General features: G+C 52.9%; 1 protein-coding gene across 15 annotated transcripts in view; it reads right to left on the bottom strand.

Annotated features, from left to right (window-relative positions):
* The window catches only part of CLEC16A (C-type lectin domain containing 16A), a 203,624-nt gene that overhangs the window by 40,622 nt on the left and 148,531 nt on the right, over nt 1-14,471 (bottom strand). For 9 of the 15 annotated variants that reach the window (XM_045047505.1, XM_045047504.1, XM_045047502.1 and 6 more), the window contains 3 exons: nt 12,412-12,563; nt 9,466-9,670; nt 7,603-7,767 (listed from right to left, as the gene is read on the bottom strand). In XM_045047505.1, coding sequence (XP_044903440.1) covers nt 7,603-7,767; nt 9,466-9,670; nt 12,412-12,563 — 522 coding nt within the window. The remainder of the gene's footprint in view (nt 1-7,602; nt 7,768-9,465; nt 9,671-12,411; nt 12,564-14,471) is intronic. The other 6 variants (XM_045047512.1, XM_045047509.1, XM_045047511.1 and 3 more) reach the window with 1 other exon arrangement.

Genomic DNA, 14,471 nt, shown 5'->3' on the forward strand with positions numbered 1-14,471 from the left:
AAGTACACTCATTTTTTTTACACGAATAAACAGGTGCTGGCCCAAGGCCACGTAACGGGTAGAAGGTGGAGGGAGGACCTGAACCCAGACTGTCTGCTCCAGGGATGGGCTAAGCCACCTCCTTCTGCTGACTCTTACCCGGGCAAACACTGCTGCTGAGACCAGAAACCCATGCCGGACAAACGGGAAGAACGACGGGCAGGGACACCGGGTGTGCTTCAAGGACACCTCAGGGTGGAGAAGTTTAGTGCATCTTGTCTCTTCTCGGTCCCCTTCCACTTTTTCCAGCTGCCCTACAATAAACGCTCGGCTCGTCCTAGGGAGTCTGACAGGACGAGGAACCGGCAGGAGCCGCGTCCTCCAGGGCAGGCACAGGCGTGGGCCGACGCGCACACACAGGCACGCGGCTGTGCCACCGGCTCTGACACATGCCCGCCCATTCCCTGCTGCCAGCGAGGCTGCCCCTCGGGGGCCCACCGGGACCTACGGAAGCCCAAGGGCTGAGTGAAGCCGGGGCTTGGCCTCCTCCCACAGCATCCCGCCCAGGCTCTCGGCTCTCTTCTCCACGAGCAAACGGAGCAGCGTTCCCTTGGGTGCACGAGGCTCCTGGGCACACAGTCGCTTTGACGGTCGGAGGTGGCCAATGACCCCGAAAAGTGAAGCAACACTCAATTCTTTGGAACTCTTTCCTCCTCCTGCCTCCACCCCCAGAGAGGCTCATCTGGGGCCCAAGGCTGGGTCCGCCCGCTGCGCGGCGTTGCGCAAGAGGGCTCCTCAGACACCGAGCGCTAGTGTGTGCACTGGGAAAGCGTCCAGATCTGGGGGCACGTTCCAGGTGAGGGAGCCTCGTGGGCCCTGACTCAGGAACGTGACTCCTTCGGGGCTGTGTGCTCCCAGCTGCACAACGAGCTCACACTCCCTCTTCGCGCCTTCCCCAGGGGCTCCAACAAGAGGCGTGGAGGGCAGACCCTAGGACTCAGCTCAGGGATGAGTTTGGAGTGGGACCTGATCCCCACACTTCCAACCCAACCACGCAAGGGCTGCTCTCTTAGAGACCTCTGCCGGAGAGCTCTGAAGAGAGCTCAGATCCTGATTTTACACAGGCAACATTTTTAAGTTTCAATTCTGCTTTTTGCTCTTGATAGACTGGGAACAAATAAATCTATGCCATGATGGGGTCTTTACGAACCTTCCAAGCTCTACCCAGTTTGGAAGTGGTGGTTGCGGGGGGTGGGGGGGCAGCGTCTTTCCAGACGGCTGCTTTGCAGGTTTATCCCTGGTGCGAGGCGGGGCTTGGAGTGTGTGAGTGGTGCGCATAAGGTGGGAATGGGGAATGACCTATCTATGCCAGGGCCGCCCGGCAGGCCCCTCCCTCTCTAATGGGGGTCTGTCTTGCTGACCTCTGGCAATCAGAGATAAGTGGCGGCCATCACCGATGGGCACCTGGAGACAAGTGGGATTTAGAAGCAGGCAGTGCAGGTACGGCTCTCAGCCTGCCCTGTGTGAGCTCCGCAGACTTGGTCCAGGACTTGGTCTCCCGTATGTAGAACAGGGTGAGCCACACCAGCTCCCAGCATTATCCAGAGCACGGAATTAACGCATACAGAATTAACACGGAATTAACTGTGCCTGGCACAGTTAATTCTTCCGGTCAAACTCTATGCCATGCTCCCAGAAAGAGATGATGTTTTCTGTTCAAAACACCCAGAGCAGGGCACCTGGGTGGCTCAGTTGGTTAAGTGTCCAACTCTTGACATCGGCTCAGGTCATGATATCCCCTTTGTGGGCTTGAGCCCCCCGTCGAGCTCTACAACTGGCAGCGTGGAGCCTGCTTGGGATTCTGTCTCCCTCTCCCTCTGCCCCTCCCCCACTCACGCTGTCTCTTAACACACACACACACACACACACACACACACACACACACACACACACGGTGTGAAGGTCAGAATGAAGTTTCTGTAAGTCACTGACCCAGTGGCTAGAGTCTCTGGCCAGGGATCCGAAGGCTCGGGAGGGGTTAACAGGGGGTTGAGAAGATTGGAGGAAGGTGCCGGGAGGCTCTCCTTCTTGTGTGACTCCAGAAAGGGCGTTTCTTTTGCCTTGGGGAGCCGGGAGGAGAGAAGCGGCTCCAGTTTTCTAATCGGAAACAAGAAAAATAACAGGCCTAAAAAATTCGTTTCTGGGAAACACTGTCATGAGATGACATTAGCACCTAGTACGTTATCCCAGGAGAGGAGGCAGGACTGAGGTCTATGAATTAAACATTGATTTTTTTTTTTTTTTGGCTGTCAGTTGGAGGCTTCGTGGTCAGCGCGGCTGGCTCTGAGCACACTGCGATCTCTGCGTTCTCACTCAGTTACTCAGCTGCCAGAGGCTGGCTCTGGAACTAAGCTGCCTTTCCACGGAACTATTAAATGTTCTGGGTCAGTGACCGATAGGGCCGGTTTGTTTGCCTTTCATAAAGATAACACTCGTGGAAAGCGCTGCACTCCCCCTGTGCTCAGGGATTTAAATGTTTGCCCAGAGACAAATGGCGGCCTGGACCCAGCAGGGACAAGAAGTAGGGACCAGAGAGGAAAGCGGGACGTCCCTGGTGGGATGAAGTCTGACTCTGTGGCTGGCATCCTGGGCCACCACCACCAAGTGATGCAGGTGCCAGGGCCGGGAGCAAGACAGCAACGCCCCTGCCGCAATTCACGGTCTGATGGAAAGACAGGACACTGAACAGCTCATCCAGCCCAGCCTCCATCCACCAAACCACGTCCCCGCCCGCATTCGACAGTCACTGGGCACCTGCTCACTAAGCATCGGCGGTGGAGGGCAAGACGAACAGTGCCCCGGAGCCTTCCAAGCGAGCGCGGGGCAAGCGACACAGCCGGGGAGACAAATGGGTCAACTCCAGCGGATGGCAAGGGCTCGGGAGGCCGTGGGAAAGGCATTCTACTCCAACGGAGATACCCCGACGGACGGCAGACAGGTGTTCAACTAAAAACTTCCACGTGCACGCTCGCAGCAGCACTGAACACACTTGCCAGAAGGTGGAACCCAGCCACGTGGCCGTCAACGCCGCGAGAACGGACGAATGAAAAGCAGTCTGTCCACACGGGGGAAGCTCGGACACACGCTACCACGTGGAGGAACCTCCACGCAAATGTGATGCTCAGGGAAAGAGACCAGACACAAAGGGCTACACACCGTACGATGTATACGAACATCCAGAAAAGAGCAGTTCACAGAGCCAGGAAGCAGAGCGGTGGCGGCCAGGGGCTGGGGAAGGGCGAATGCCGGGGGGAGGGCCCAGGGGAACGGGCGTTTATTTGCGGGGGGATCAAGGTATTTTGGAACCAGCACAGGTGGTGGTGGCACAAGACCATGAACGTACTAAGTGCCACTGAATCGCACGCTTTCTTTTATGTTATGTGAATTTCACCTCAATTAAAGAAAACCAGCTATGCCTGGGGGCTGGGGAGGCCCCTGAGCAGGTATCTGATCAGAGTCCTGAGCGCTGAGAAGGAACCAGCCGTGCTGTGTGTGGAAAGATGCCCTTGTGGTCTAGTTTTGGACACCCTGCCTCCCTTGGCAGATTCTGGCAACCGGCGGTCTCTGAGGGCTGGTGGGACAAGGCCTCGAGGGCACTAACGGTGGAGGGCCGCCCCTCGAAGGCAGACTCTAGATCTGGTCACGCCTGCCCATCGTGTCTGCCCATCACACACTGTTTGCTGATGACCGCCCCCTGCCCCAGCCAGGCGGGCACCCACGCCTCTGCCCTCGCAGAGCTGAGCTGAGCTGAGCTGAGCTGAGGTGAGGTGAACCAGCCGCAGGGGCGAGGGCCAGGAACATAAAACCGGCCAATAAATAGGATTTGTGATTTCTTTCCGAGCCCAGTGGAAAAAAGAGAAATATACCAAAGTGGCTAGTCACCTAAGAGCCCTGATTTATATTCTACTTTACTATCTCTTCCAAGGAAATGGAGGGTGTATTTTCATTAGATATAATCACTTACAGCTGGTAAGGGGGAGACACACAGCTCTGTGACCATCACCTGGCCGGCAGATAAAATGGGAAGGGGGGCAAGACAGAGTCAGCCCCTCTGGCAGTCACCCAGAACCGTTTTCCCCATTGTGAAGGATCCCCTCTGGGCAGGAGTGGGCATCCCACCCAGGTTTTGCAACCATGTGGCCCACGGCAAGGGACACAGAACAAGACCATTTCCCACAGGTGGGGGGTGGGGAGACAGCGTTGCACTCATGAGCCCAGAGGCGGCCGTGGCGCCACGGCATCAGAGGCCAACCCAAGCCATGCTTCGGAAGCCCCCCTCCGGCCCCACCCCTTGGCTTCTGAAAACTTTCAAGGTGAGGGCGACGAACCCCGGCTGATGCGCAATGGCTCCAAGTCTATCGCGTGGGTGCATGTGCCCTGCCCGGGGGGAACATCTTGTTCACTTTGGTGACAGAAATTAAGCGGGAGAATGCTTCTGATCTTCCGGGGTCTCGGTTCTCTTGTGTCCCTTGCTTAGTCCAAGTGTCACAGACCGAACCACCCAAGGTCTATATAAACTATAGCTCTTCGGGATCCTCGATATATTTTTTTAAGGGTATAAAGGGGACCCGAGGCCCAAACTCTGCAAAGTGCTGACTTCAAGGAGCAGCAGGGGCCAGTGTGGCCGGGGGTGGGGGGGTGGGGGGGGGGTGATGGGATGAAGGAAGCTGGGTGGCTGCGTCTGAGAGGCCAGCTGGGGCCCGTTTCACAACCACCACGCAGGACCAGAGTGAGAGATCTGGATTTTGTTCCAAGTACAACTGGAAGCTACCGGAGGGTTGCAGGGAGGGGCATGATGTGATGTGACTTATGTTCTAGAAAGATCCCTCTGGCCGAAGGGGAGTGGTGAGGGTGGAAGCCTGAGAAGCTGAGGATACTGCTCCACGATCTAGGGAGAGGGCAGCTGGCTGGCACAGGGAGGTGTCTTCTGGAAGCAGAGCAGGCCAGCAGGGGTGGGAAGGTGAAGAGGAGGACCAAGGATGATTCCAGATGCTGCGCGGCTGTGGGGCAGGCTGAGACAGCCAGTGGTGAGGAGGGGAAGGGTGGGGAAAGCTCCCCTCCCTCTCTCTGAGTCACGCTGAGGCTTGGGGATCTCACTTGCTGGTCAGGCCACGAGGGCAGGGAAGGCCGCGAGGCCTCTCTACCCAAGGGCCCAAAGCAGTTGCCCCCAGGGCCACATCTGTGAGAGTGTCCCCACTCTCCACACCACACCCGAGTGGCACCTCCAGAGGCTGTCAGGGGACAGATACAGGGAAGGGGCGGAGGGCCAGCTTCAGCAGCTACCTTTGACCCTCCACAGTCCCAACTGGCTCTACCTTAAATACCAGACCCTGGGGCCAGTAGCAGGGCGGTGGGCACACCCCCCCCCCCCCCCCCACCGACAGGCCCAGGCCACAGGAGACAGGCCCATACCCCCAGCATTGGATGACCTCACTTCTCCCTGGGAGCCCAGGCGGGGTAGGAGCACTTGGTAATAAGTCATTGTAAAGCGTTCTGCAAACAAGAGAGATGATTATGCAGATGCTGAAGAATGTGACACTTGGCTCTATTTATTTATTTACACTTGCCTTGTCCAAAAAGGACTGAACGGAAGTAAGGCCCAGGTTTTTCTTTTTAACCTGTTCGTTCCCAAGACAAAACCCGAATGATGCTAAAGAAATTATTTCTTCGTATGATGTTATATGTCAATTAGATCTCAATTTAAAAAATCACAAGGCGGTGCTTATAGAAATGGTATAATAAATTACAACTCTGTGGAAAAGAAAGAAAGAAAGAAAGAAAGAAAGAAAGAAAGAAAGAAAGAAAGAAAGAAAGAAAAAAGAAGAAAGAAAGAAAGAAAGAAAGAAAGAAAGAAAGAAAGAAAGAAAGAAAGAAAGAAAGAAAGAAAAAGAGAAGGAAGGAAGGAAGGAAGGAAGGAAGGAAGGAAGGAAGGAAGGAAGGAAAAGAAGAATAAATGATTTCCTACCAAGGCAATCTACATTTAACCTAGACTCATGGCCATCATTTATGTTTACTTAGCAACCATCTCTACAGAACATGACACAGCCTGAACAAGCTTTGACAAAGAACCCTCCAGACCCTGGAAAAGGCAGCAGCATCACGTCGCATTTCATAGCTGAAAACAAAAGCAGTGTCACCATCGGTCTTAGAGACTAAGACGGGTCTTAAGGAAGAAAACGGTCCAGGCAGTGGGTGGCAGCGTGAGCCGGTGCACTGTCCCAGAGCACATGTTGGGACTACCTGTGTCAAGACAAAAAGCCTTCCCTTGGACCCGGCTAAGAATGTGTCCCACAGACAGTCGAGATTTGCACACTCCTACCGAGACCCCCCAAGGATGTCCAATGACACTGGAGGAGCAAAACAATGGAAGTGACCCCAACGTCTGCCAATACAAAACGTTATGAGAGATGTTTCTGGTCCAGCCATGTGCTAAAATACCACGTAAGAGTTCATCGTTACTTAGCGTGAAGTGATGTGCGTTGACGTGGAACACCAAAGCATCCGTGAAAAAAGGCAAGGGGCAGAATCACATAGATGGTATGACTCCGCGTGTGGAAATAGACAAGAAAAACATGTATGGCATACAAACGAACATTTTGGGAAGCACAGGCAAGAAACTGTTCACAGTGATTACTTCTGGGGGCAAAGCTGACTTATTTCTCATTTTATCACGTCCTGTTTATATCTTAAAATACCACACGCTTACAATGTACATATTTCTAAAATGAATTAATGCAATCAAAGAACGAATATAGAATAAATCATGGAGCGGAAGGAAAACAAGGGCCCTGACTTGGGACAGGTCCTGATCGCCGCGTTTTAAATCAACGACTGATCTTCCATCAATAGCCGCTTTTGAAAACATTCTGCCATATTTCAGTGCGAGTTTGAAACCCTAACACGCTTGCAGGGGGCCGCCTGGCCAACTTTGGGAAGTTCTGCAATCAAGAGCGAGGCTCTCTTTCGAAGGACTGGGTGCACGTGGACTTGTCTTAGACACACTGGAACAGGAAGGGGAGAGGCTGCCGGCCCTTGGGAGGAGCAAGCGGCACTCGAACTTTCTTTTCATGTTTCTCTTTTCTGGGGAGATGAGCTCTGGAGGAAGTGGGAGGGGTGCTCCCAGCCCCCACAGGGAAGGCCCTGGCACAGCCCTCTCTGTGCTCTCCTTTCTTCAGGGGTTGGAACAGGAACCACGCACACGGCCTCACTCGTCATCCCGCCTGGAGGAGAGGACTCCCCCACGGCCTCATTACTAACAATCTGAGCATTTCCAAGAAACTCCCAAGAAAGCTCTTCGTCTGAATTCTGAGAAGTTCTTCCACATCCCCAGAAAATCTCTGGAAAACCAAACCCAGGCGGCAGAACACCAAACAGAAAGCCAAGATTTATTTCTAGGGCTTATGTTGCATCTTGAGCTATCCTTTGACGAATTCTAAGAAACGGGTACTTCCAGCCGCCTGGATTCCGACACAGGAAGGGAAGCTTGCTCACACAGACTCAACAGACAAGGTCCCAGAGCCCTGGGGTGGGGGCGCGAGGCGGCGCAGGGTCGGGGCGGCTTACCTGGCACCTTGTCCACGGACGCGAACACGGAGCGCTGCACGGTGGGGTCGCTGCTGCCCCGGCGGCACTGGTCGTAGAAGCGGAAAGGCAGGTGCTGGGAGGAAGAGGAGCCGAGTCTAAACCCCAGGACGTCGGTCGTCGGCTGGATCGGGAGGTCCAGGAGGGCTATGTTCAAACGACACCGTGGTTCATGCTCGTCACATGGGCCGGGGGTGTAGATGCTGGGGCCGCAGCCGGAGCGGCCGCGGCCCCTGCCGGGCACATCGCGTGGACGGCGTCAAGCAGGCAGCCGGCGGCCTCGAGCTGGGGAGACCGGCGCGACACGGAGGTCCCGCCTGAGCTCAGGACACAGCCGGTGCCTCGCGAGGGATTCAGAAATGGACGCTGGCCAGTCTCCACCTCGGACCCTTGGCTTCCACCGGCAAAAAGACCCTTAGCGAGGCTTCGCTGCGGGTACGACTTTAGACCCCAAAGCAAACGGGGCCAATTCTGCCCTGAAAGTTCAGACATGTACACGTGCACGGGGAGGCGCGTGTGAGGGAGAACAAATCCGCGTGTGCACCTGTGTATTTATGAGTTTGTGCTTATCTGTCACGGTTGCTATCTTCCCTCCCAGAAACAAATCTCATGATAGAGCAATTTGGAGGGGCTTTTTAACATCAAAATTGAAGGCATACCCGAGGCGTTCATTCTAACAGCCACTTTACGGCATAATTCTCAATTTTCAGATGAAATATTTAGCCTTCGTGCCAGCGCTGAGAAATTGCTTTACATTTAAAAAAAAAAAAAAAAACCAACAACCACCCTCTAAAAATAAATCTTAAGAGGAAGGACGGAATGATTTAAGTCACTTTGCACATTACAAAATGCTTCTGTAATGATTTCATAGGCCAAGTTTCAGCTAAGCAAGAAAACAAGGGACGCATGGGACACAGGCCTGTGCAAATCAACGGGGCACGCACGGTAAGTAACGCAATCCAGAGCGTCCAGAAACCCGGCCCGCCAAGGGTTTATTTTTAGGTAATCCCTTTAGAAAGCACCCCTCCTCCTCCCTCACTGGGCTGGAACTGCTCCCAGCAGCTATACCAGGATGACCACTGGTGCTCGAACTGAAAGGCGTTGGTGTCTGGAGAATGGCTATTTATAATTTGGGGGGTTGATAGAATGCCTGCTCCCCCGGGGGAACGCCGGGCCATCGGCCCTGGTGATCGGAACGCCCTCGGTACAGAGCCTTTATTTCTAAGAAAGCTCGGGCCTTCCTGCCCAGGGTGGCGCAAGGCCTCCTCACACGTTCACCACAGTCCCTGTGAAATGGACAACGACTTCCAAATTTAGTGCTGGGTCATCGTGGCCCCCTCACCACGCAGGGCTGCCTCTCAGGAGAGCTGGAGGGAGGGGGCAAGGGATGGGCTTTCAGGAGGAAGTTCCGTGCTGGGCTTCTGTCAACCAGCTGCACGTGTGACTTTGGGCAAGTCACAGAGCCTCAGTTTACTCTTCTGTAAAATGCACAGGACAGACCCTCCTGATCTTATTAAGGGTTAAGGATCCAGAGTAGCAGAGGAATGTCCAAGCCTTTTGTACACGTAAGCTAGAAGATTCCCATGTGTGGGAAGTGAACAGCTGTCCCAAACCGACACCTGTCTGTTCAGGGCCTCTTGCTCAGTCGGGAAGGGTTCTCCTCCCCTCCACGTGGGCCTAGAAACTCTCTAGAAATCACACACCTGGGGAAGGGGAGAGTCTGAGCAGATCCTCCGTTCTGTCACCACAACACGAGTAACTCCTCTAAGCCACACGTGTCCTCCCCTAGCGGTCAGCGTGCGAGCCCGAGGGCCCTGGGGACATCCGCCAGGGCCGGCCACTCACCGGCTATTCTCTGCATCTTCATGCGCCTCGCCTGGATGCGGCCCTTGGCCAGGCGCTGCTTGGCGATGATGCAGCGGATGTGGTCCGAGAAGACGAAGGTGGCCTGGAGGATGGGGAAGGGCTTGGAGTGGGGGCTGGACGCAGGCTTGTGGATGGTGATGTTCAGGGCGCGGCTGTCGTCCTCCACACCGGTCACCTGCATGTCCTGTGGGGGAAGTGGCAAAAGCAAGGGTGTACGTTACGTTCGGGAGGAGGGTGGCGGCTCAGAAGCCGTGGGATCCGTGTCTCATCAAGAAAGCGGTTCCCTGGCACTGACTTGGTCAGAACAGCACACGACTCTTGGTCTTGGGGTCATGAGTTCAAGCCCTATGGTGGGTGTAGAGATTACTTAAATAAATAAATGGAGAGGTTTTTCTTTTTAATGTTTATTTTTGAGAGAGAGAAAGAGAGAGAGACAGAGACAGAGACAGAGACAGAGCACGACTGGGGGAGGAAGGGAGGGAGAGAGAGACACAGACACGCGCACACACACACGCACAGAATCCAAAGCAGGCTCCAGGCTCCGAGCTGTCAGCAGACAGCCCAAAGCGGGGCTCGAACTCACAAGCTGTGAGATCATGACCTGAGCCGAAGTTGGATGCTTAACCGACTGAGCCACCCAGGCGCCCCAATAAATAGAGTTTTTAAAAAAGAAAGAAAGAAAGAATAAGAAAGAAAAGAATAGAAAAGGAGTTTCCCCAAACTCCCCCAACTCTGCTTTTGCCTGAAAAGAGCAGCCTCCCAAACCAGACCAGGCCTCGCAAACAGGGCGTGGTAGGCAACACAGGTGCTCACAGGGAGCCCGCGCTGGCTGGGACCCTGCCCCCGAGGACGTGGGCTTGCTAGGGAATAAATGGGTGCACTGGCCTCTCCAAGGGACCTCAAATAACCGGACTGTGGCAGTCCTTCCTCACTTCTGAGAATACTGGAGACAACAACCCAAAATGCCTGTCGCCATTGGCCATGGTCTGAGATAAGCGCACTTATCTACTGACCAACTTCTTCCTGGCTTCTTTTCAGAAGGGGGGGGGGGATCCCTGACACCCACACGCACGTCTCTGGAGAATTTCTGGTCCCTAACAGAGAATGCTAATCCAAGAAGGGACAGGGAGGGCCACTCAGCAGGCAGTGAAGGAAGCTGCATATTTGAAGGGTGTAGAAGAAACTCGCCCATAGCAAGCGTGATAAGGATGAATCCCATCTAAAACCTCAGAAAGGATTTTCTGTGTAAAGAATCTATCTGCATCGCACAAGAGTTTGAGGTGATGCAAGTTAAAGGCACGAGGCGAGACAGACGTGGAAGTCAGACGTGCTGGAGGAGGTGGGGAACATGAGCTAAAAAGGCTCACGAAGTACGACGGTCGCTGTTTGTGGGCATTAAATCGGGCACAGGGTCCTTGGAAATAGTACCTGCCTCAAAATGTGGCAGCAGATTAGACGGGGTGTTCCACATTTAAGGCGGAGAACCTGGCACACAGGAGTGGCCTGACAAGTAAGTAGCAGCTACTGGAAGGCGACCAAAAGGAAAGGTTGACGTGGCTTTCGTCGTCTGACGGAGGACACGTATTAATCCTTCGAGGGAGAAAAACACTTTCCTGACACTCAATTCTAAAGGAAATTGATCATAAGTCTAGACACATAAGACGTACTAAGTCACCTAACGGACAACCTCTTACAGGGTAGTCTTTTTTTTTTTAAATGGAAGATTCTTCGCCGAGTTTCTCGCATCCCCCTCTGTAAAAGACATTTTTTAAAGGGAGAGATCTTCAAAAAGAGAAGGCTGGGGAAAAGGTTGCAACAGCATCCTCGAACACGTGGGCGACTCCCTCAGAGAGTGGGATGCTGACAGTGGGTCACACTGTGCAGAGGGGGGACGCAGGTCAGCCCGGGCGAGACCTTGCCGGCGACCACGCGCTGCTCAGCAAAGGAACGGCCTGCCTCGGAGCAGGGCACGTCTCGGGCCTGGAAGGTTCTGCTGCATATCCGGGGACGGGGCGGGGGGTGGGGGGTGTGTGTGACAGGGGGTGGGGACTGGAAGGCTGTTTTCAACACTGCTGGTTCTTCCTTTCATTCAGTTATGGAGCTGACATTAGTCACCTGCCAATACGAAAACCCACGTCCCAACTTGCGTTTGGCGACTCAGAGCCCATGCCTCCTAGAAAAGGGGTGAGGACGAGGCCACGCTCCTAAACTGCCAGTGGCAGCAATCGCTTTAGAGAGGAATCTGGCAGCGTCTATGAACGCTGAAAATAGGCACGCCCCAGCTTCTTGGAGTCCGCCTAGGGAAGCCCTCGCTCAAGTGCACGTGGAAGTAAGGCCGGTTCTCTTCGAGGCAGCATTGTCTGTAAAGGTAACGATCTGGCGACAGCCACGGGGCACTGGCTAACTGTGCCTCAGCTCGGTCACACAGCAGTGAAAAGAACATCAGAGAGTCTGCACATAATACGCGGTCAGCTCTAAGACGTATGTCAACTGGGGGGCGGGGGGAGTTTAGAATATGCTCAGCGTGACACTATTAAACACACACACACACACACACACACACACACTCTCTCAAGTACATGCACACCATGTTTATAAACAGCACGTGCGGTTATATTTATATGTGCGTTTATTTATATGTGCAGCAGCTCTGGAAAGCCCATACTGATAATGCAGGAGAAAGTTTAAGAGTTGAGGGTTTGGGTCAAAGCACACTTGACCCTTATCTGTGCAGTATTTCCACTTTTTTTTCCAAATAACAATCTGTTCATGTAGTCCTTGTGTCATCAGAAATTAACCGTAGAGACAGATGATTCATGTGTGTGTGTGTGTGTGTGTATGTGTGTGTGTGTGTGTGTGTGTGTGTGTGTGTGTGTGTGTGCACAGCCAGCCAAGAAGAGCTCCCAGGCTTCCTGGCCATCATACCTGCAGCAGGCCTGCGAACTTGACCACTCCCCAGCCAAGCCTGGACACATCAGGTTCCACTAAGCTCATCTGGTAAATATCGACAGCCAGGAATCGCTGGACCATCCCGCCATCCTTGGTGATCACGGTGCACGCGATCAGGTCACTGTTGTCTGCGAACAGGGAGAGGGAGAACAAAATGAGGGGCAGTCCAGCGGCCCAGTCTGACGGAGACGGGCGCTCAGACTGACTCGCTGGGCGGCAGCGTTTGGCGGGCAGAGTCCAGATCTGGAGGCACACACACACCTGAGACTGAGGCCCTCCCCTGAGTCTCGCGGGGCGACCTGGGATGATGCCCACCCCTCTCAAAGTGATGGCTGAGTAAGGTACGTAAGGCATTATTAGTACAATGTTTAGCACGCAGCAGGCGCTCAAACTGTAGCTAAGAAAACTCAACTGAGAATCCTGGTAATGCTTCAGTGCTTCCTTGCAGACAGATGATGGGTGGCAAGCTGTGACGGTGTTTGCCTGATTTAAGGGAAGGCGCAGGAAAACAAGAGTGCCCTGCTTGGTTCTAGAACCGTCATACTTCCAATCTGGTGTCTGGCAACTGAGAGCTGACCTTTGTACTAGATGCTGTGTGATTCTGGGCAAGGCACGTGGCCCCTCTGAACCACAGTTTTCCATCTGTATGATGGGAATAATCTCCCTTATTCTGAGATGCTTGGTGCTTCATGTGTATACATATATATATATATATATATTTTTTTTTTTTTTTTTTTTTTTTTTTGAGAGAGAGAGCGCACAAGCAGCAGAGGGGCAGAGAGAGAGACAGAGAGACAGAGAGCGAGCGAGACAGGATCTTAAGCAGGCTCCATGCTCAGCACAGACCCCAACAGGGGGCTAGACTCCACGACCCTGGAATCATGACTAGGGCTGAAATCAAGAGTCGGACACTCAACTGACGGAGCCACCCAGGCTCCCCAAGATGTTCTGTGCTTTAAAGGAGAACCGCATTTAACACAGAATCCTTACCGTGTGCTGGGCCCCTTCTCTTACTTGGAAATCATCCTCTAATTCGAGGTCTAACTTAGTGCCTGTCCTTGATGGCTTTGACATCTCCAGAGTAAGACAGGACCGTTAAATCTACCAACTGCTTTGAATTGCCTCCAATGGAATCCTCTGCCAATTTTTTTTTTTTTTTTTAAATAGCCAAAACAGGAAACAACCTAAATGTCCCCAAACAGGGGAAAAATTTGAGTATGATTTTTTTTCCCATCACATGCAAAATTATCTACCCATTTAAAAATTATGTTTAACCAAACTGTGAACAATAGTTGCCTATGGAAAGGGAAGTGAGAATGGTCGGCGGGGGGTGGGGGGCGGGGGGAGTGCCTATGTGGGGTGGGGGCATCGATGGCAGAACTTCAATTTTTGTACTATATAGCACTGCATTCCTCGAAATTATTTTAAATAGCTATTTTTTGAGACAGAACAGGGGAGGAGGGGAAGGGCAGAAAGAGAGGGGGAGAGAGAGAATCCTGAGCAGTCTTCTTGCTCAGTGCAGAGCCTGACTCGGGGCTTAAACCCACGAACCGTGAGATCACGACCTGAGCCGAAACCAAGAGTCGGACGCTCAACCGACTGAGTCACCCAGGCGCCCCTCCTTGAAATTATTTTAAAATGAGAAATTACTCAAGACGTACTCTTCAAGTACGTATTAAAAACCCAAGTATAAAATCCTATTTACAAATAACTGCAACGACATTGGAAAAGCCACTGAGATTTGAAACGGAAGAGGATAAGAACTGTATTATTCTGATTGTGATGTTGTTGTTTTCTAAAGAAGCATCCCTACAAAGAAAACACAAATGCAGAAAATAAAACGGAAACATTAGATGTTTCTGATAACAAGAATGGTAGATGGGTTTTTTTTTTTTCTTCTTGGAAGCAGCTTTGCGGAGTTATAATTTATATACCGTAAAATGCACCCATTTTAAGCGTACAGCTGGAGTTTTAGCAAATTTACAGCTGTGAGTTACTACATTCCAGCTGTGTGATACCTGAAGCGCCCCAGTGGG

This window comes from Felis catus, chromosome E3 (assembly GCF_018350175.1).
Source record: "Felis catus isolate Fca126 chromosome E3, F.catus_Fca126_mat1.0, whole genome shotgun sequence".
In the NCBI taxonomy this organism is placed as follows: Eukaryota; Metazoa; Chordata; class Mammalia; order Carnivora; family Felidae; genus Felis; species Felis catus.